This window comes from Sus scrofa, chromosome 17 (genome assembly GCF_000003025.6).
Source record: "Sus scrofa isolate TJ Tabasco breed Duroc chromosome 17, Sscrofa11.1, whole genome shotgun sequence".
Lineage (NCBI taxonomy): Eukaryota > Metazoa > Chordata > Mammalia > Artiodactyla > Suidae > Sus > Sus scrofa.
The window spans coordinates 40,289,892-40,310,608 of record NC_010459.5 but is presented as its reverse complement, the minus strand read 5'-3'; the positions used below and the strand labels follow the sequence as shown (position 1 = coordinate 40,310,608).

The window sequence follows — 20,717 nt, the reverse complement described above, 5'->3', positions numbered from 1 at the left end:
CTCAGAAAGATTTTGCTGAGTGAAAGAAACCAGATAAAAAGAGGATATATTCCATTTATATAACACTCTAGAAAATGCAGACTTGTCTATAGTGACATCACATCAGTGGTTTCTGGAGTAGATTGGAGAGGAGCAGGAGAGAGAATTTACAAAGTAGCACGAAAAAACTTTTGGGAGTGATCCATATGTTCATTATCTTGATTGTGGTGATGGTTTGATGCATGCATACATATGTCCAAAATCATCAAACTCTACACTTTAAATGTCTACAGTCTATGGTATGTCTGTTACCTCAAAATCAAAAAAGATGCAAACAGTATCTTAAGAACTGCAGTGAAAACTGGGATGTAAAGTAATGACAAAAAAAATTATAATAATGACAAGATTTGAGTGAAATTAATCCAGGTAGATCTCCTGATCTATGCCTCAAAGGATGTGATGCATAAGGGTTGAGAGAAGGAACCAGTGAGTAGGGGCTTAGATGGTAAATTATTACCTGGCTATGCAGAGCCAGGATTCTGCATCCTGAAATACGGCAGAATGACCATGGGTATAGGTTTTAGGCGCTCTTGTTGCCCAGTGGCAGACACGGGCACCAAGACCTGCTGTAATAGAATGTTAATGTAGCCAGACCTGTCCTTAGTGCCACTCAGTTCCCCTCTGACAGCTTGGGGGTCCACCCTAATTCTGCACTGGGGTCCTCCGCAAAACCCTACTTCTGCACTGGCGTCCTCTACAAAACCCTACTACTATATTGTTGTTGGGTAAATAGTTAAGGAGTGTACTCAGCATTGAAGAGGCACTGTGTTGTTTGAGCAGTGAAGGCAGGAAATGAATGAGAATGATGTTTCAGGAAGACTCTTCAGTAGTGTGGATAATAAATGTTGGGGTTCAGAGGACCAACAATTCATCATAGACTGAACTAGTATGAAAATAATCTGTCTAGTTGTCTTAGTGAGGGTTTGAACTCTCTGAAGCAGAAGAATGTAAAGGAAAGGGAGCTATTTTAGTAATCAAAAGACAGTTTCTAGAAGTTCCCATTGTGGTGCAGCGGAAACTAATCCGACTAGGAAGCATGAGGTTGCAGGTTGGATCCCTGGCCTCACTCAGTGGGTTAATGATGTGGCGTTGCCATGAGTTGTGGTGTAGGTCGAAGATGAGGCTCAGATCTGGTGTTGCTGTGGCTGTGGCGAAGGCCGGCAGCCACAGCTCTGATTGGACCCCTAGCCTGGGAACCTCCATATGCTGCGGGTACAGCCCTAAAAGGACAAAAGACAAAAAAAAAAAAAAAAAAAAAAAAAGGCAGCTTCTAGTTTTAGTTCTGTGCAGCACAACCCGTGTGATCTTAGACAAGTCACTTTGCTTCTCTGAACCTCTAGCCCCACCTGGAAAGTGGAGACAGTAATATCTATATGGCTTTCTATAAGACCTTTGAGACAAATATCTCATTTTGTTAAGATTGGTTAAGATTCTTCTTGAGGCAAGCAACAAAATTTAGCTCTGGCTCGCTTAAGTTGAAAACAAAAGAAAAGGATGCTGGGATATTCTCCCCTAGCTTGTAAGGAGGAGGTTTAATGATCAAACCTCCAAAAGAGCCTGTTCCAGGACACCCAGAGGGGTCTAAAGGCAGGAGCTGCTCTGCCATCACTCTGACTCTGACCTCTAGCAGCTTCCAGTCTGTGTCACTCTGTAATGCCAGACTCTGGGGGAGAGCATCTGATTAGCCCAGACTGGGTCCTTCTCCAGTCTTGCATCAATCAAGTGTGTCTGGGGGCAGCATCATACAGTGATGACAGGACTTCTGGGCATCCCTCCCTGTATATTTATTATAGGCCATTCCCAGATAAAAGGCAATTGCTGTAATCTGGATAGTCACCCCAGGAGGTCCCTGCTTTACACACATACTTCACAATCAAGAAATAACCTCTAAATGTCTAATTCCCCACAATTGTTAGCATAATTTTGAATATATAATAAGCCACTCATATCTAACTGATTAAAGGAAGAAAACAAGGTTATTCTGACAGAAGCGGTCAAGTAGATTGAAGTCAGAAGGGATTGCAGGCCTGGTCATTGAGCTGAGAGGCATTGTCTTCATTCACAGGTGAGGTATATGGCTTCAGAAATGGTGAATCAGAATCTGCAGAGCAGGGAGGGGCCGTCACTGTGATGGATTGGACTGGGAAGTAAAGAAAGGAGAAAAAAAGTCATAAACCATCTATTTTATGAGCCCTTGGAGAGGGCACCATTGCCAACAATTGAAGGCAGGACTGTGTGCCTTCTGGAGCGGGGCCAAAATGGGCTCTCTCATTAACACCACATTGCCAGGATGTAGCTGGTCTTAGTGGTGGTGCCCTTGAGGGGATGAGATCCGGGTGAGGAGAAGCCTGTTGGCCTGAAGGCGAAGTCTTAGGCTTTGTTTCTTCCCAACTATTAAACCATAAATGTAAGTCAGCTCCGGTGGGGAAATAAAAAGAAGCAGGCCACCTGCAAGATGTGACCAGAATTGGAAAGTGAGAAGAGAAAAACTCAGAAGGGCACGAAGAAGATGGTAATGCTTACTGAGCACTGCCTCCTGCGTGCCCTCCTAATAAGCTCTGAGTGAGGTCTCCTTGGTGGCAGGTAAGAGAAATCCACTAGAGGCAACTGAAACACACAAGGGGAGATGTTCTTAGGGGAACGGAGTGTTCCCTGGAATCCTGTGATAGGAAGAGCAGCCTCCTCCAGAAAGAGAATGAAACCAGAAAACAAATTTCCACCCGCTCAGTGTGAACTTTCTCACCATCTCTTATCCTTGTTCCTTTGTATGCATTTCCCTTTCTCTCCCTCTCCCCGCCCTCTCCTTTTTCCTCTCCTTCTCCCTCCCCCTTTTCTTCTCCCTTTATCCTTTCCTTTCCCTTTCTCTCTTGCCAAAATTTGCTCTCTTGGTTACCTTGTCCATAGGGCGGTGCTCCCAAATGTTAAGTTTTCTCCATTTAATAGATCAACTAGACTGAGATTGTCTCAGTTCCAGATACCTGAGAGAGAGAATCTAGTTGACCTTGGTGTGTCTTCCTAGACAGATGAGTGGTAGCTTATGGGATGGAGTGACTTAAGCGGAAACCTGGCTGTGAGCTGCCCATTCCTGATGGCCAAGGGCAGTTTCCGGAGAGGCTGGGTAGATAGTCCAGAAGGGACTGACATTCACTCTTCATATCAAGTCCACTGATGTATAGTTCGTTTCCTCCATACAGATAAAGAAACTGAGGCATAGGAAAGTTAAATACTCTACACAGGTCACACAGAGGCAGAGCAGTGCTCAAACCCAGGTGTACCTAGCCCCTCAGCCTCTGTTTTATGTAGAACTCCACAGGTTTATTCAGCACTGCAAAGCTGCTTTCCCTCTGCCAGTTTGGAATTTGGAATATTACTCCTTTCTTAGGACAAGTAACTTAGAATGATCTTAGGCACAATAGAAGAGATGACTGGCTTAGTAGAACAACTAAACTGGAAATAATCACTAGTAATAAAATAATGACTAACAGACACTTAACAGTTACTGAGGGCTACTATGTAGCTCATTCAGTACTCCAACCAACCCAGGAAAGTAAGTAGAACTGTTATCCCATTTTATAGATGAGGAAACTGAGGTATAGGGAGGTTGCATAACTTGCATCAGTTCAAACAGCTAGTAAGAGATGAACTCTTAGCCTGACCCCAGTCCTGCTGCCATTCCTGTGGAGCCCAGGAACAGGGGCCACCGAAGGACCTGCCATTGTTTTTTCAGGCTATCCGCTGCTCTCATCATCTGGCCTAATGATGCAGCACAGTCTCCCCTCTCTAAAGTTCCTTCCCTCTCACTGCAGGTGCTGGTGAAGGAGGAGCTCCTGCGTTCTCTCTTCAGCCCAGTGCACCAGGAGGTCTTTGTCACCGTTGCTAACTTCAGGTGACACCCACCTGTCCCCTGCATGTGCATCCTAGTTCCTCATTCAGGGCCAATACCAGAGCCGACAGATATGTTCTATATTTTTAACTTCCGAAAACTATTTAGAGAGGGAAGGGGAGCCAAGTCTCTGTTTTTATGTAGTAACTTTGATGTCATGTGTGTTACTATCTGTTTCTCAAAGACCTACTGAAATGTCTTCGGAGTTCAGTTTTGTCCAGAGTATATCCAGTGGAAAGTTATTCCCATATATGCTTCATATCATAGAGGTCCATGGCCTGAGAAATTTGGAAGGACTGCCTGCTGTTTACCTCTCTTCAGGATTAATACGGTACATTAACTGGTTAAAAATCCCAAGAAGTCTTGTAGTTAAAAAGGTTTTGAAATTTGGGTCCACCATTCCCCAAACTAACAAGCGTTCCGCTGAACACACTTTGGAAAATCGTGGTTTACTATATTAGACTCTAGAAGGCTTCCCTCTGTGGTTGAACCACAAGAAAGCCTGAAAAGAGTGTCACTCTGGTGGATGGGGTGGGAAAGGGGAGAAAGGTGGAGGCTCTGAGCCTGAGACCCTCCCTCTAACTTCCTGTGAGATTTGTCCAGGTAGACAAACGTGCTACTTATCTCTTCCACCAGAATGCTACACCAAGGAGTCTCTGCTTCTCTTTTGGGTTACTTGGATTCCTGCTTATTAACATCAAATCAAACACTTCCCAGCTTGCTATTCCCAAACTGTCTTTTCACAGTTCCCTTGTGGCCCAATGGATTAAGGATCCAGCATTATCACCGCAGCGGCTCGGGTCACTGCTGTGGCACAGGTTTGATCCCTGGCCCTGGAACTTCCACATGCCATGAGATCGGCCACAAGACAAAACTGTCTTTTCTTAGTTACCAGAATGTCCATTTGCTCTTTGGCTCTGAAGATTGAGCTGACCTGTTCAGTCTTGTCATCAAAAAATATAATCACTCTGCCCTCTGTGGCAACTCTTACCCAGCAGCAGGAAAGCATCCAGGTGGATCCTACAACTCAGAGGTAACTCACACTTTGCTTAAGCAACTTGCCATCCACAGGATCAGCTAATCTAGGCCTTTTAAAAGTGCATTTTTTTTTTTTTTTGGAACTAGCCGAAAACTGTTTAAGCTAAGCCTGGTGGATAAAATAGGTGGTTAAATTAAATAGCTTTTTAATTCCACTTTATTTCGTCTTCCTTCTTCTCCCCTTCATGCCTTCTTTTCCCCTTCATGCCTTCTTTTCCCCTTCATGCCTTCTTTTCCTGCTTTTGGCTTTAAAATGAGGTAGAGCTGTTCATATGCTTAGCAGATATTTAGGGTTATCATGTACCAAGCATCGTGACAGGCAGCCGAGATACAGCAGGACACACTCTCATCAGGGGACCTTATATCCTAGTGCAGACACAAACCACTAATAAATAAGTACAGTATAATACGGTAATAAGTGCTATGAAAAAATAAAACAGGGATTTGGGATGGCCATATGCACATTGAGGTATATGGAATGATTGGCCAATAGGGACCTGCTGTATAGCACAGAGAACTCTATCCAATATTCTGTGATAATCTGTGTGGGAAGAGAATCTGAAAGAGAGTGGATGTGTATGTGTATAACTGAATCACTTTGTTGGACAGCCAAAATTATCACAACCTTGTAAATCAACTATACCTCAATAAAACCATTAAAAATGTAAAAGATAAAAATACTGAGATAATAATTGAAAAATAAAATTTAAAAAATAAATAAAACAGGGAAAGAGGAGGATATATACTACCATGGTTGGGAGGCACAGGGGAAGTTTTTTTTATGTAAGGTAGCCAAAGAAAGCCTTCCTAATGAGGTGACAGTTAAGAGAGAGGCTGTGACTATCTCTGGAAGAGAAGCTTTCAGGCAGAAAGAAGAGAAAGTGCAAAGGCCTTGATTTCCTTCTGCAGCTGGTAAGCTGGAAGGTGAAGCAGTTACCAAAGGGGAACTTACAGTATTCAAGTCAAACTTAAAACTATTTTGATAACTCATAAGTAATTTCTTAGCTGTAGTTGGAAGCAGTTAACTGTGCTCCTGGTTAGGCTGAGGTGTCGATTTGTAATGAAGATTCACTGACCTCAGCTCACACACTGCCTACTGGTACTTTACTCGAAGGTCCTTCCCCTTCGAGTGAGGTTAAAGATAACAAGAAGAGCCTTACAAGTGTACAATATTGGGGAACTTTCAGTGTCTCTACAGGCAGACATTTCAAGCATTCTCCAAGACCTCCAGAGTTTGGTGATAAAAGACCCACATTTGGAAAATCTTGACACCATTTTTAAGGTAAATGGGATACCAAGAGAAAATGGGAAACTATTCCTATTACCTGGTGAAAGTGCGAGAAGAGACTATGGAAGGATTAAGTTTTAGGAGACAGCCTAATAGTTAAGAGTATCAGCTCTCAGTTTTGAGTCAGACTTAGGTTCAAATTCGAACTCTTTGCCGTTCATTGGTTATACCTTCAGCAAGGAATATGACCTCTCAGTCTTTTCACCTTTATTTTATTATTAGTTTTTTTTTATTTTTTGTCTTTTGTCTTTTTAGGGCTGCACCCGTGATATATAGAGGTTTCCAGGCTAGGGGTCAAATTGGAGCTGTGGCAACTGGCCTATACCACAGCCACAGCCATGTGGGATCCGAGCAGCGTCTGCGACCTACACCACAGCTCATGGCAACGCTTGATCCTTAAGCCACTGAGCAAGGTCAGGGCTCGAACCTATATCCTCATGGTTCCTAGTCAGATTCGTTTCTGCTGAGCCACGACAGGAGCTCCTTTTCTCCTTTAAATGGAGATAATAATTACTGTGAGTATTGAATAAATGGCCTTGAATAAACAGTTTAAACGGTTGCTATAATTATTCCTTAAATTATTATTGCTTGTTACTATAGAAGGATTTTAATCAGTGACCAGGAGCCTCAAGAGTGAGGAAATAGGCAGCTGCCTACCAGGCGAGATTCAAAGGTCATGAACAACCACCTACCCCACCTGGACCTGTTCCAGTAGCTGCCATTGCATTGACAGGGACTTCATTGGAGTGCATTTGCTGCGGTGCAAGCATCTTTGCTCTCTTGGGCCCTTTTCAGGATGCAGAGAGGGATAACCCACTAAACCATTATTAATCATTTGTGCCTAAGTACAGATGGACATTTATCTTTTGCCACAATCGACCTTAACATTTATTTCTCATTCCTCATGTTTATATATCAACACTTCAGCCAGACTTGGTTTCTCTCCTTTGTCTTTTTTTCCAAAGCAGATTTCAGAAGGCTAAACACATACCGAAGAATAAGTAATTGAAGAAAGAGAGATGAAGGGAAAATGTCTAGAAAATAAGCCCCTATAGAAGCCAGACCACCTGATCCCTTAGATCTTCATGCCTTGCTTGTCTTCCCACTACTTTCGTTTGCAACCCAAACTGGTCTATCATTTAGGAGAGTATTTTCAGACATGGTAGTGACAGGTGTAACATCCTCCACACTTCCTTCCCAGCGAAATATAGGTGTTAACCCAGATTTTCCTGATAAACCCTTTGGGTTCCCTTTATTTCTCCCAGCACATGGACCCCTGGTTACAGTCAGTCAAAGACCGTGAGGGGCACGGGCCACAGCCAGCACGGCTCAAGTTCTGAAGTGCTTATCCAGAAATCTCAGCCTGAAGGTAAGCAGTCTTTCAGCTAAAGAGGAAAGATCCAGAGCCATCCTTTTACTGCGTCTTTCCCCTTCAATTTATGACTCCAAACTGGTGACTTAATGGTGCTTGCATAATAGCACTTAGCATTATTGCTTCTCTTCTAAAATTGAGCAGCTTGAGGCCAGATACTGTGTTTATTCATCTTGCTTCCCCATGGCTTAGCTCGTGAGCTGTGACATAACAATATAGTAAATGTTTTTGAAAAAGTGAGTAAATAAATGTAACCTGAAAATATCTGAGTGCCTACAGTGGCCTGGTCTCTGTGCAGTGTTATATTTGAAGTAGTAAAGTTCAGCAGGCAAATGTGTACTTTTTTTTTTCTTTTTGTCTTTTTTCCATTTCTTGGGCCGCTCCCGCGGCATATGGAGGTTCCCAGGCTAGGGGTCTAATTGGAGCTGTAGCCACCAGCCTACACCAGAGCCATAGCAACGCGGGATCAGAACCACGTCTGCAACCTACACCACAGCTCACAGCAACGCCAGATCCTTAACCACTGAACAAGGCCAGGGATCAAACCCACAACCTCATGGTTCCTAGTCGGATTCGTTAACCACTGAGCCACGACGGGAACACCCTCTAACAGCCACATTTAAAAGGACAACATTCCACTAACTTTCTTATTTCTCCCATCAAAATCATATCCAGACTCCACCTCCTTATTGAAGGAACTATGCTACTTCCCTTTTCCTCTCTTCAGTCAATGATAGCAAGTGACTTCTGGCATCCCTGACTGCCCTGTTATTCGGTCATCAATGACCACCCTGTTGTTAACAACAGTGTATTGTTCTTCCTCAACCTCTCATTTTAGCTGCAGATTAAAGACAAACAAGAGTTTCAGATGCCTCATTCCTATATGTAATCTCTCTCTTAGGGCCCATAGATCCTCCTTAGCATTTTCTGTCCAGGGAGAATTGCTAATTCAGGCTGCTTAATTAGGTGCCACTGGGGTCTGTGAACATCCAGAAAGTTGTATGCTGAATTTTGGTGGGGTGCGATCTTCTGAATTTTTCTGAGAAAAGTCCATAGTTTTTCTTAAATCAGCTTTGAGTTATTATTTATATGCAATGAAATCCACTTAATTTAAGTGTATAGTTTTGACGCATGTATATTCCCTGGGTCCCCTTCTCTTTTATATCCTCAAACAAACCTAAAAAAAATAAAGAATTTAAAACAAGAACATTAAACAACTACTTAGTGGTCAAACTAGGAACGCAATTCTCCAGTAACCTTTTTTTTGTCTTCAAGTTTGAGATTTTTAAATATCATGAATATTCATTTGCTCATTATATTTAAAATTAAATTTTTTGACAAAAGACCCCAAAAAATTAAATTTTTAAGTAGAAGGAAGAAAAACTACCTTGTTGTCATGCAGAGATAGCCCTTGTTAACTTTTTTTTTTTTTTTTTTTTTGTCTTTTTGCCATTTCTTGGGCCACTCCCGCGGCATATGGAGGTTCCCAGGCTAGGGGTCGAATCAGAGCTGTAGCCACCGGCCTACACCACAGCCACAGCAACGCGGGATCCGAGCCGCGTCTGCAACCTACACCACAGCTCACGGCAACGCCAGATCCTTAACCCACTGAACAAGGCCAGGGATCGAACCCACAACCTCATGGTTCTTAGTCAGATTCGTTCACCGCTGCGCCACGATGGGAACTTCCTTGTTAACATTTTTACTTATTTCTTCTGAGTCCTTTTTTCTGCGTGAGTGTGTTGGGGTGGAGTCTTCCACTTAGTTCCTTCTAGTTTGTCCCATTCATGTAGCCAGACTTGTCGTCTTAAAACCCATGTCACTCTTTTGATCCTATGCTTCCATCTGTTCTTAGAATACAAAGTCTCTCATGATCTACCTCCTCCTGCCTCTCCATACCCCTTGACTTATTCCAGCCACACTGGCCTCTTTTATATTCTTTACCATCTGCAGCCCTTCCTGCCTCATGGCCATGGCACTTACTACTTCCTCTGCTGAAATGACCTTCCCCCACTTCGCATAGCTGAGCCCTCCTTGTTCTTTAGTGCTCAGTTCAGTTCAGATGTTTCCACCTCAAAAAGGCCTCTGCTTACAAATCAGTCTACCCTTGTTCTTGATCTCATCTCTCTCCTTTTTTTTAAATGATTTTTATTTTTTCCATTATAGCTGGTTTACAGTGTTCTGCCAGTTTTCTACTGTACAGCAAAGTGACCTAGTCACACAGACATTTATATTTTCTTTTTCTCACATTATGCTCCATCATAAGTGACTAGATATAGTTCCCAGTGCTCTACAGCAGGATCTCATTGCTTGTCCATTCCAAAGGCAATAGTTTGTATCTATTAACCTCAGATTCCCAGTCCATCTCACTCTCTCTCCCTCCCCTTTGGCAACCACAGGTCTGTTCCTCAAGTCCATGAGTTTCTTTTCTGTGGAAACGTTTATTTGTGTCATATATTAGATATATGTGATATAAGTGATATCATATGGTATTTGTGTTTCTCTTTCTGACTTATTTCACTTAGTGTGAGAGTCTCTGGTTCCATCTGTGCTGCTGCAAATGGCATTCTTTTGTTCATTTTTATGGCTGAGTAGTATTCCACTATGTACATATACCACATCTTCTTAATCCATTCATCTGTTGATGGACATTTAGGTGGTTGTTTCCAGATCTTGGCTATTGTGAATAGTGCTGCAGTGAACATACGGGTGCATGTGTCTTTCTCAAGGCAAGTTTTGTCCAGATGTACGCCCTCATCTCTCTCCTTTCTAGGGCTTCTTAGGATCAGAGGTTATCTTGTTTGATTACTTCTTTATTGATTTATTGATATTTATGTTTATTTCTAATAGAATATAAATTTCATCAGTGGTTGTTTGTTTGTTCACTATAGCATCCACCATGCCTACCTAGCACCAGAGTATGCCACTCGGTAGATGCTCAATTTAATATTTATTGAATAAATGTGAGTCAGCTTATGTCCCTTCTCTGCTGGAAACCCTCCAAAGGCTAACCCACCAGTGTCTTCTCATCTCGCACAGAATGAAATGCAAAATCCTTATCCTTACAATGTTCTAAAAGTTACTCTGCCATCTGGCCCCCTCCTCATTGCCTCCTATTTCTTTGGGTCTTAGTTATTTGGCTCCAGCAAACTGAGCCTTCTTGTTCCTTAGAAGCACCAGACACTGTCTTCTCCGTGCACTTGCTGTTCTCTCTGCCTGGGATGCTCTTCTCCCAGATGTCTGTGTAGCTCAATCCCTCCTTTCAACATTAAGGAGGTCTTCCCTGACATTCCGAAATAGCAGTTCCTGTCTTTGTCCCCTGCATTTTCCTGCGTCATAACATTTATCCCCATTTGATACATAATAAATTTTACTTCTTAGTTTTGTCATTTTATGTTCCTCCAACTGAAATATCTCCTCTGTGAGCAGGGATGTCAGCTTTTGTTCACTGCTTATTTCCCAGTGCCAGTCATAGTGCCTTTTCCGTAAGTGCCATCAGTCAGAACCAGTTCCTGGCTCATAATTGACACTCAGTGTTGTTGATCAATTGAATGAATGAACATTACCATCAGAGAATGAAAGATGTTACACAGCTTTGTGTATGTGTTGCTGTATTTACTATAAATTGGTCCTAGAAACTGTTGTTCACAGTATCGGTATATTTTTCCGAAGAGCCACAAAAGAAATTTCTTTCTGCCTCAACCTTAAGAACAGATGTGCTTTCTCTGATGGCAGTTTGCTTCTTATCTATGGGCAGTTTGAATCATATTGTGTGTGTACCCCTACTTGAACCCTGAGGAAGTCCAGAGCCTGGCCCATGGCTCAGCTTGAGCAAATGATGATGATGCATTCTATACGCTAACAAAATTCTTAACTTCATTTATCTTTCTCCTTCATTTTTTACTTTGTCCTACTTCACTATTTATTTTAAATTATATTTCTTTTTCTGGTATTTTTTTTTAGCTACCTTACTTTTTTCCCATAATAAGGCAAAATATGAATAAAAAAAATTTTTTAAATTTTTTTAAATTTGGTATACCTCATCTTTGCATCTAACTTTTCACTTCACAAACTAGGACATTTTCCTACCTTATTATACATTCTTATATATAATTCCTATTATACGTTATTATACTTGATTCCTAATAGTTATATTCATAGCTCTTGTTCCCATTGGGCAATTATTTTCAGTATGTGGTCTTTAAAAGCAATGCTAGGAGTTCCGTCGTGGCGCAGTGGTTAACAAATCTGACTAGGAACCATGAGGTTGTGGGTTCGATCCCTGGCCTTGCTCAGTGGGTTAAGCATCTGGCATTGCCATGAGCTGTGGTGTAGGTCGAAGATGTAGGTCAAAGATGCAGCTCGGATCCCGCATTGCTGTGGCTCTGGTGTAAGCTGGCGGCTACAGCTCCGATTAGACTCCTAGCCTGGGAACCTGCATATGCCAAGGGAGAAGCCCTAGAAAAGGCAAAAAGACCAAAACAAACAAACAAACAAAAAACAGTGCTAGAGCACAAGAACAATTCCAGTCTCTTGGGGTATACCATGATGGAAGATAATATAAGAAAGGGAATTATGTGTATGTGTATGACTGGGTCGCTTTGCTGTGCAGCAGAAGTTAGCACAACATTGTAAATCAACTATACCTTAACAAAAAAATTTAAACAGTGCCAGCATAGTTTATCCTGTGCTGTACATAGTTCCTTGTATAAAATAGATAGGTAACAATGCCCTGCTGTGTAGCCCAGGGTAAACTATTGAATACTGTGTAATGACCTATATGGGAAAAGAATCTGAAAAGGAATGGATATGCATATAACTGATTTACTTTGTTGTACACCTGAAACTAACACAACCTTGTAAGTCAACTATACTCCAATAAAATTTATTTAAAACAGTGCTAGAATGAACATCTTTATATACAAAACCTTTTCATTTTTTGGATTGCTTAAGCTAAAATTTGCCCTATTTCATACCGTCTGCTGGATACATTGTATATACACATGTTAACCTAAGAGCGCCAAGGGCTGGATGTGACCCTTCCACTTCTCTTGAATAGGGAATACAAGTAGAATTACTTCTCAGCAACTTAAATCTAAGGCACCAGATGGACCTCTATTCTCATAACATCCTTCTTTTGCTTTCCGACTAGCTTCCACTGCGATTCCAAAGACTTGGACACGTCGTGGCTCTGATGGCACTGCTCTGTGGGGACGCACTGAAAGAGGTGGCCAAGGAGGCTGCAGAGGGCACTCACTACCTGCTGCACATCACCCTGCGGCTGAAGTGTAAAATCCTGCTGGAGGCAGCGAGGCCCTGCATTTATCTCCAGCACAACACCAACTCCTTGCGCCCTCACTCCCCACATTCTAGAAAGTCTTTTACAGTAGTTTGTAAAGAGAAAGGTACATAGTCCATAGGCAGAAGTAGAGCAATGCTGACTTAATAATTAGAATCATTAACGCTGGATCAGACCCGTCAGTGTCAGCAACCTGCATGGCCGTGGAGTTGGAACAGTAAACACGTGGCCCTGTGGACAAGCTGGAATGACTAGTTTGGCCAGAAGTAGGAGTTCTTGCCATCTTTTGAGCCTTCATTTATTTATTTATCCCACATATATTTATTCAGTACTTTCTCACATCTAACAGTACCCAGAAAATAAGTGGTCCAGTCCTTGTGTCTAGTGGGGACACTCAAATCAACAACAAATAACTGTTATCATAAACAAAGATGACTGCTACCGAGGGAAATTACAGAGGCCATGAGTGATAATCACATCCAGTTGTGGGGTTCAGGAAAGGCCTCTCTGAAGATAACCTCAAAAATAAAGAACATTTGGAGTTCCCGTGTGGCACAGCAGAAACGAATCCAACTAGTAACCATGAGGTTGCGGGTTCCATCCCTGGCCTCACTCAGTGGCTTAAGGACCCTCCGTTTCTGTGAGCTGTGGTGTAGGTCACGGAGACAGCTCAGATCTGGCATTGCTGTGGTTGTGGTGCAGACTGGCAGCTCCAATTCGACCCCTAGGCTGGGAACCTTCATATGCCGTGGGTGCAGCCCCAAAAAAGAAAGAAAGAAAGAACATTAACCAGGTGAAATGGTAAGAAGAGCATATTAGGCTGAAAGAACACATGAGCAAGGGCACTCAGAAAGTATGAGTTTAGGGAGTTTGAAAAGCAGAATAAGAACCATTGTGGTCAAGGAATGAATCATTGACACACACACACAGCCAACAACTGTAGAGATTTAGAAGATATTTAACCCAGCATCCCTCCAGTGTTCCAGGCTCAGGCTACTCTGTTCCCACCTAGAATTGTCCTGCCCAGACTTGCTTATACCAAGGATAAGGAAGCTCAGTGCTGCCCAAAGCCACAGACTCATCCCTGGGCAGCTCTGAGCCGGAGCACTATCTACCAAGACCTATAGCCTTGGAAATACAGCTGATTTTTCATCCAACAAATAGTTAGGAAGCACTTCTTGTTTGAGGGGTGTATTGGTGAGCAGGATGGGCAAGGTCTCTTCCCCCATAGAGCTTATAGTTGGAGAGACAATATCCTCAACCAAGGGCTCAAATGCTTCCCATAGATAAATTTCCAGTGAACACGAGTCTTAATAAAACATGAGGAAAACAGGGCAGTGTGAAGGAGTCTTGTCAAGACTCAGTGATCAGCAAAACTAGATACATAAAGTGTGCTGGTAGCAGAATGATCAGACTCAGTACACTCGTACAAATTGTGGGAACCTGAGCTTCATAGCAAGACCCCTCAAAAGCCCTCACCAATGGGGAAATGAATGGTTTAGCTTGCCTTGGTTGTACTCCCAAATCACACAAAAGCTCTGTGCTTACAAAAAGCCCTTTTCCTTTTCTTTTAGCTCTTTTTATATATTGTTCTACAACAGAGGGGAAACAAATCAGATTAACACACACTCCTTCCCCAAGGCATTTTTTTTTTTTTTAGGGCCACACCCATGGCACACAGAAGTTCCCAGGCTAGGAGTCTGATCAGAGCTAAAGCTGCTGGGCTGCACCATAGCCACGTGGGATGCCAGCCATGTCTGCAACCTACAATCTACCTAATGCTGGTTGCCTGACCCACTGAGCAAGGCTGGGAATCAAATCTGCATCCTCATGGATACTGGTTGGATTTGTTTCTGTTGCGTCACAACAGGAACTCCACCTCCAGGCATTTTATTCAAGTGAAAAAAATAAGAGTGAGATCTGGAGATTCACTTTAACCCGGAGATCAGCCAGACTTGCAAAATCAAGAAGAAAGAAATAAGCCAGAAAGTACTAATATTTTATGTTTACTTCTCAGATATCTCTCATGACAAGAAAAATCACCAAAACTTAAAAAGAGCAATGAAAAAATGTCAAGAACTCCTGGAACTCTACGATATTAAACGGTTCTACAGTTGTCTCTTCAAAATTGCCCAGGTAATCAGAATGGCTAAAGTTATAAAGACGAACAGCTTGAAGTGTTGGAAAGAAGGGGAAACAACCAGAAGTCTCCTACACTTGTTCATGGGATGTGAAATGGTGCCACTTTGGGAAACGTTCTGTTAATTTCCTATGAAACTAAACATACAAGATTGCCCAGAATTTGACATACTGTTTCCCCAGCCAGGAGCCTGTACGGCCTCCCACATTGCCTTTCTGACTTTCCCTTCAGGAGCCCTTTAGGGTCATCTGACTTTCTTTTATGCACAGATTGGCATTACCAGAGTAGGGAGGGAAATGTTGGAAGTCTTTAAGCCCCTCCATTTTTGCAGTGATTCTGTTGCAGAGAGTTGGACGACCACACTGAAGTAAAAAACACTGACTCTCGCACACAGAGACACCTGGATAGATTCCAGAAATAAGAGGATGGATTCAAAGCATGAGCACCTCTCAGTCTTCCACCTCTAATGCTTCTCCACGATCTTTATATACCTCTCAGGCCCTACTGTTGGGTCACTGGTAGAAGAGAGGTTATTACCTGTCATCTTTCTCTAAGAAGAGAGAGATCTCCTCTAAGGAGGCTCAAAGCTTTATTTCAAGGCTTGACATTAGCCACAATTTGAGGACCATAGACTAGATTGAATAAATACGCCATTGAGTGTCTTCTGTGAGCCTGGCCTTGTGCTAGGCCCTAGGAGAGCCATAGAAGAAAAGCCAGACATAATGCCTGCCTTCAGAGGGAATAGATGGACATACACATTGAGAACTGACAGTAGCTTGTGTAAGACTGAGGCAACCGCTCTAAAGACATTTTTTTTTTTTTTTTGTCTTTTTGTCTTTTTGCCATTTCTTGGGCCGCTCCCACGGCACATGGAGGTTCCCAGGCTAGGGGTCGAATCGGAGCTGTAGCCGCCGCCCTACACCACAGCCACAGCAACGCAGGATCCTTAACCCACTGAGCAAGGCCAGGGATCGAACCCACAACCTCATGGTTCCTAGTCAGATTCGTTAACCACTGAGCCACGATGGGAACTTGTAATTTACTTATTTTAAATTACCTTTTTAAAAATAGGTAATACGGGGAGTTCCGATCATGGCTCAGTGGTTAGCAAACCCAGTGAGTATCCATGAGGACACGAGTTTGATCCCTGGCCTTGCTCAGTGGGTTAAAGCATCTGGTGTTACTGTGAGCTGTGGTGTAGGTTGCAGATGCAGCTCAGATCCTGAGTTGCTGTGGCTGTGGTGTAGGCTGGCAGTTGCAGCTCTGATTCAACCCCTAGCCTGGGAACCTCCATATGCTACAGATGTGGCCCTAAAAAGACTAAAAACCAAAAAAAAAAAAAAAAAAAAAGGTAATACATGATACAGAATGATTTATTTCATTATTAAGTTTACCTATTAGTGAACATTTTAGCAATTTTCAAACTTCTACGGTATTATAGCAAACATAAATATGCATGCATAAATTTTGTTATACGTACCCAATTATTTTCTTAGGATAAAGTCCATTGAAAGGGAATTTCTGGGCCAAAGGGTGGGCTTATTTAAACTTTTGATACGTTTTCCAGATGGCCCTCTAGAACACTGCCTTTCTGCTGTCATGTATGAGCATTCTGTCTACCCATACCCTCATATGCTGAGCTTTGTTGTCTAGTCAACAGATAAAAAAGGAACATGTTTTAATTATAATTTCATCACCAGTGAGATTGAACATTTGTATATGTTTTGTAATTGGTCATTTATATTTCTTCTTTTGTGATTTCTCAGTTCATTTCCTATACACCAGTGCTTCTCAACTTTAACATACGCACAGACCACAGCCATCTGAGGATCTAATTGAAATGCATATTCTGATGCAAAAGGTCTGGGGTGGGGCTTTTTTTTTTTTTTTTCCCAGCCATTCCCAAGGCATGTGGAAGTTCCTGGGCCAGGGATCAAACCCACACCACAGCAGCAACCCCAGCTATTGCAGTGACAATGCCAGTTCCTTAACCCACTGTGCCGCAAAAGAACTCCACAGTTCTCCATTTCTCACCGTCTCCCAGGTGATACTGGTGCAGCTGGTATGTGGCCCACACCTTGAGTAGCAAGGCTTTTCATGGAAGTTCCCGGGCTAGGGGTCAAATTGGAACTGCAGCTGCAGGCCTATACCACAGCCACAGCCACACCCAGATCCGAGCCACTTCTGTGACCTATACCACCACTTGCAGCAGTGCCGGATCCTTAACCCACTGAGTAAGGCCAGGGATTGAACCCACATCCTCACAGATATTAGTTGGGTTCTCAACCCACTGAGCCACATAAGGGCATTTATATATTAAGAACATCCCTTTGGGAGTTCCCGTCATGGCTCAGTGTTTAGTGAATCTGACTAGGAACCATGAGTTTGTGGGTTCGACCCCTGGCCTTGCTTGGTGGATTAAGGATCCGGCATTGCCATGAGTTGCAGCATAGGTCGCTGACATGGCTTGGATCTGGCGTTCCTGTGGCTGTGGTGTAGACTGGAGGCAACAGCTCTGATTGGACCCCTAGCCTGGGAGTCCCCATATGCCATGAGTACGGCCCTAAAAGGACAAAAAGACAAAAAAAGAAAAAAAAGAATATCCCAGTGATGCAAATTGTCATCCAGTTTTACAATAAATTTTGCCTTAGCTTTAAATTTTTACGTGGTCAAATATGTTAATAGTATCCTTAGAACTGACTTCTGGATTTCAGAACGCCCCTCACTCTGGGAACTTTAGTGACCCCTTTGCTCCTATTGATTTCTTTTCCCCTTTACTTTCATACCCCTGCCCTAATTGCTGCTACTCTCCTGGCTATGGGATAGTAGAAACAAAAAGCATGTTCTGGCACAAGCAGAAGTCAAACAAAAGTAAGGGTTAGGGCTAGCGGGTGGTGAGCTCTGCTGTGTGCCTTTTCTACCACAGGCAACAGATGCCCTCTATGAGGTGTTTGTAGGGAACAGGTTCCAAGCAGCTACGTTCTGACTCTTTCCTCAGCTTCTCATGATCCTGCTCATCCAGATCCACCACAGCATCGGCCTCACCATGTCTGATGTCGCCTTCCCAAGTGGCCTGTATGCAGGACAGGAAATGTCTTCAGAGATCTCCCCTTTGTGGTAATGCCCATTGTGAATTCATTGACCTCAGCTCTTACTTAGCACTGAGCACTGGGGTGGCTGCAAGGATAGCCATGTTGTGGCCCCAACTGTGGGAGAGGTTTAGTCTGCTGCCCTCCTGAGACATCAGGATGCAGTGCCCAGGGGAGTGCCTGTTGTGGCTCAGTGGTTGAGAACCCAACTAATATCTGCGAGGATGCAGGTTCAATCCCTGGCCTTACTCAGTGGGTTAACGATCTGGCATTGCTGCAAGTGGTGGTGTAGATCGCAGGTGTGGCTCGGATCTGGCTGTGGCTGTGGCTGTGGTGTAGGCCTGCAGCTGCAGTTCCAATTTGACCCCTAGCCTGGGAACTTCCATGTGCCACAGGTACAGCCATTAATACCAAAAAAAAAAAAAAAAAAAAAGAAAGAAAGAAAAAAAAATGCAATGTTCAGGAGTCATTCTGGGCTCTTATTGGTGGCCTTTGGTTTTTATTGGTTCCAAAGTAAACTTGGCTATCTGGGTCCAGATGCCCTGCAAAATAGTGTGTAATAGTGTGTGAGCCCTTTCTTGATAAATCTGGTAGAGACAGAGACAGTGGAACAACCTTAGACCCACCTCCAAGACCCTAATGATCCACAGGTGAACACTTTCTTATTTCTGCTTCTTTGCACAGAGAGGTATTTTTAGTTCCCCATTAGTGTCTCAGTAGAAATTTCTTTCTTTCTTTTCTTTTTTTTTTTTTTTTTCTGTCTTTTTGCTATTTCTTGGGCCGCTCCCGCGGCACATGGAGGTTCCCAGGCTAGGGGTCGAATCAGAGCTGTAGCCACCGGCCTACACCAGAGCCACAGCAACGCGGGATCCGAGCCACGTCTGCAACCTACACCACAACTCACGGCAAAGCCCGATCCTTCACCCATTGAGCAAGGCCAGGGATCGAAACCACAATCTCATGGTTCCTAGTCGGATTCGTTAACCACTGCGCCACGACGGGAACTCCTTTAGTGAGATTTCTTTATGCTAAGAATTTGTGTGAAGGACCTTTCAAATTATTTGAGCATTAAGAGTCTTTGGAGAAATCTAGAAAGAAGAGAATTACAATCTAGCAGTTATCAATGCTTGGCTCTCTTCAATTGAGAGCAGGGCCATTTTATGCTCATAAGTTGGAGAGATGGGGATTTCCCATCGTGGTGCAGTGGAAACAAATCCAACTAGGAACCTTGAGGTTGCAGGTTCGATCCCTGGCCTCACTTAGTGGGTTAAGGATCCAGCGTTGCCGTGAGCTGTGGTTAGGTCGCAGACGCAGCTTGGATCTGGCGTTGCTGTGGCTGTGGTATAGATTGGTGGCTACAGCTCCGATTCGACCCCTGGCCCGGGAACCTCCATATGCCACAGATGTAGCCCTACAAAGACAAAAAGACAAAAAAAAAAAATTGGAGAGATGGATTCTATTCACTTGTACTGTTGTTTGTTTTGTTTTTGTTTTATCTTTTTAGGGTCGCGCCTGTGGCATATGGAAGATCCCAGGCCAGGGGTCGGATCAGAGCTGTAGCTTCCGACCTCTGTCACAGCCACAGCAACACCAGGTCTGAGCGGCATCTGCAACCTATGCAGCTCATGGCAACCCCGGATCCTTAACCCACTGAGTGAGGCCAGGGATCGAACCCAAAATCCTCATGGATACTAGTCAAGTTCATCACAGCTGAGTCACGATGGGAACTCCCACACTTACACTGTTTTTGTTTGAAGCTTTGCCATACAGGCTACAAAGACTCTCCTCCTCAGAACATTGTGCTGGCAGGAATTCAACAACATGGAAAAGAATAGAGGATGAGCCCTTCTGGAAGGAAAAGATTGCCATCTCCAAGGAGTAACCCTCCTTGCCAAGTAAGGCTGCTTTGCCCTGCATGCTTGCTCCAAATCGGCATTGTTTCTGTTTTTGTTTTTTGGGTTGTTTTTTTTTTTTTTTTGGTATTTTTAGGGCCACAGTTGTGGCATATGGAAGTTCCCAGGCTAGGGGTCGAATCAGAGCTGTAGCTGCCGGCCTACACCACAGCCACAGCAACACTGGATCTGAGCTGCATCTTCGACCTACAGCACAGCTCATGGCAACACTGGATCCTTAACCCACTGAGCAAGGCCCACAATGGGAACTCCAAAATGACTAATGCTTAATGAGTACTTACATGAACCAGACTCTAGGTACATCATAGCGTTAATTCTTTTAATCCTAATAACCTCCTTGCATCATTATCTCCATTTTACAGGTGGGGAAGCTGAGGGACAAAATATGAAGGTGACTTGCCCAAGGTCACACAGCTAATAAATTCAAGTAGTCTGGCTCCAAATCCCACATCCTTGGCTGGTCTATTCTGTTCCTCTCCAACCTGCTTTCTCTCTGGTGTGGATAAAGATTTCCTCTACAGTGAATCTCAGTTGCTGAATTCACGCCCCAAACTCATGTAATTGAACAAATGTTATGTTACTGAGTTTCAGATTATAAATACAAAGTTTGAATACTTCTGACCTAAAAGTGCTCCTCATTTTAGATCTCCTTTTTT

At 43.3% G+C, this 20,717-nt stretch overlaps 1 protein-coding gene across 1 annotated transcript; it reads left to right on the top strand.

The window, feature by feature from the left end:
* Positions 6,710 to 20,675, top strand: MROH8 (maestro heat like repeat family member 8). Its single transcript, XM_021078327.1, has 6 exons — positions 6,710 to 7,617; positions 12,773 to 13,025; positions 14,937 to 15,055; positions 18,058 to 18,176; positions 19,906 to 20,043; positions 20,424 to 20,675. Exons 2-5 carry the CDS (start codon positions 12,815 to 12,817, stop codon positions 19,988 to 19,990), a joined length of 534 nt encoding a protein of 177 aa, XP_020933986.1. The 5' UTR covers positions 6,710 to 7,617; positions 12,773 to 12,814; the 3' UTR covers positions 19,991 to 20,043; positions 20,424 to 20,675.

Bases quoted from the DNA above. Each gene is read 5' to 3' on its own strand.
- MROH8 (XM_021078327.1), top strand. From the start codon at position 12,815: ATGGCACTGCTCTGTGGGGACGCACTGAAAGAGGTGGCCAAGGAGGCT. The intron at 13,026-14,936 runs GTACATAGTCCA...TTTACTTCTCAG, and splicing joins AGTAGTTTGTAAAGAGAAAG to ATATCTCTCATGACAAGAAA. The intron at 15,056-18,057 runs GTAATCAGAATG...CTCTTTCCTCAG, and splicing joins GTCTCTTCAAAATTGCCCAG to CTTCTCATGATCCTGCTCAT.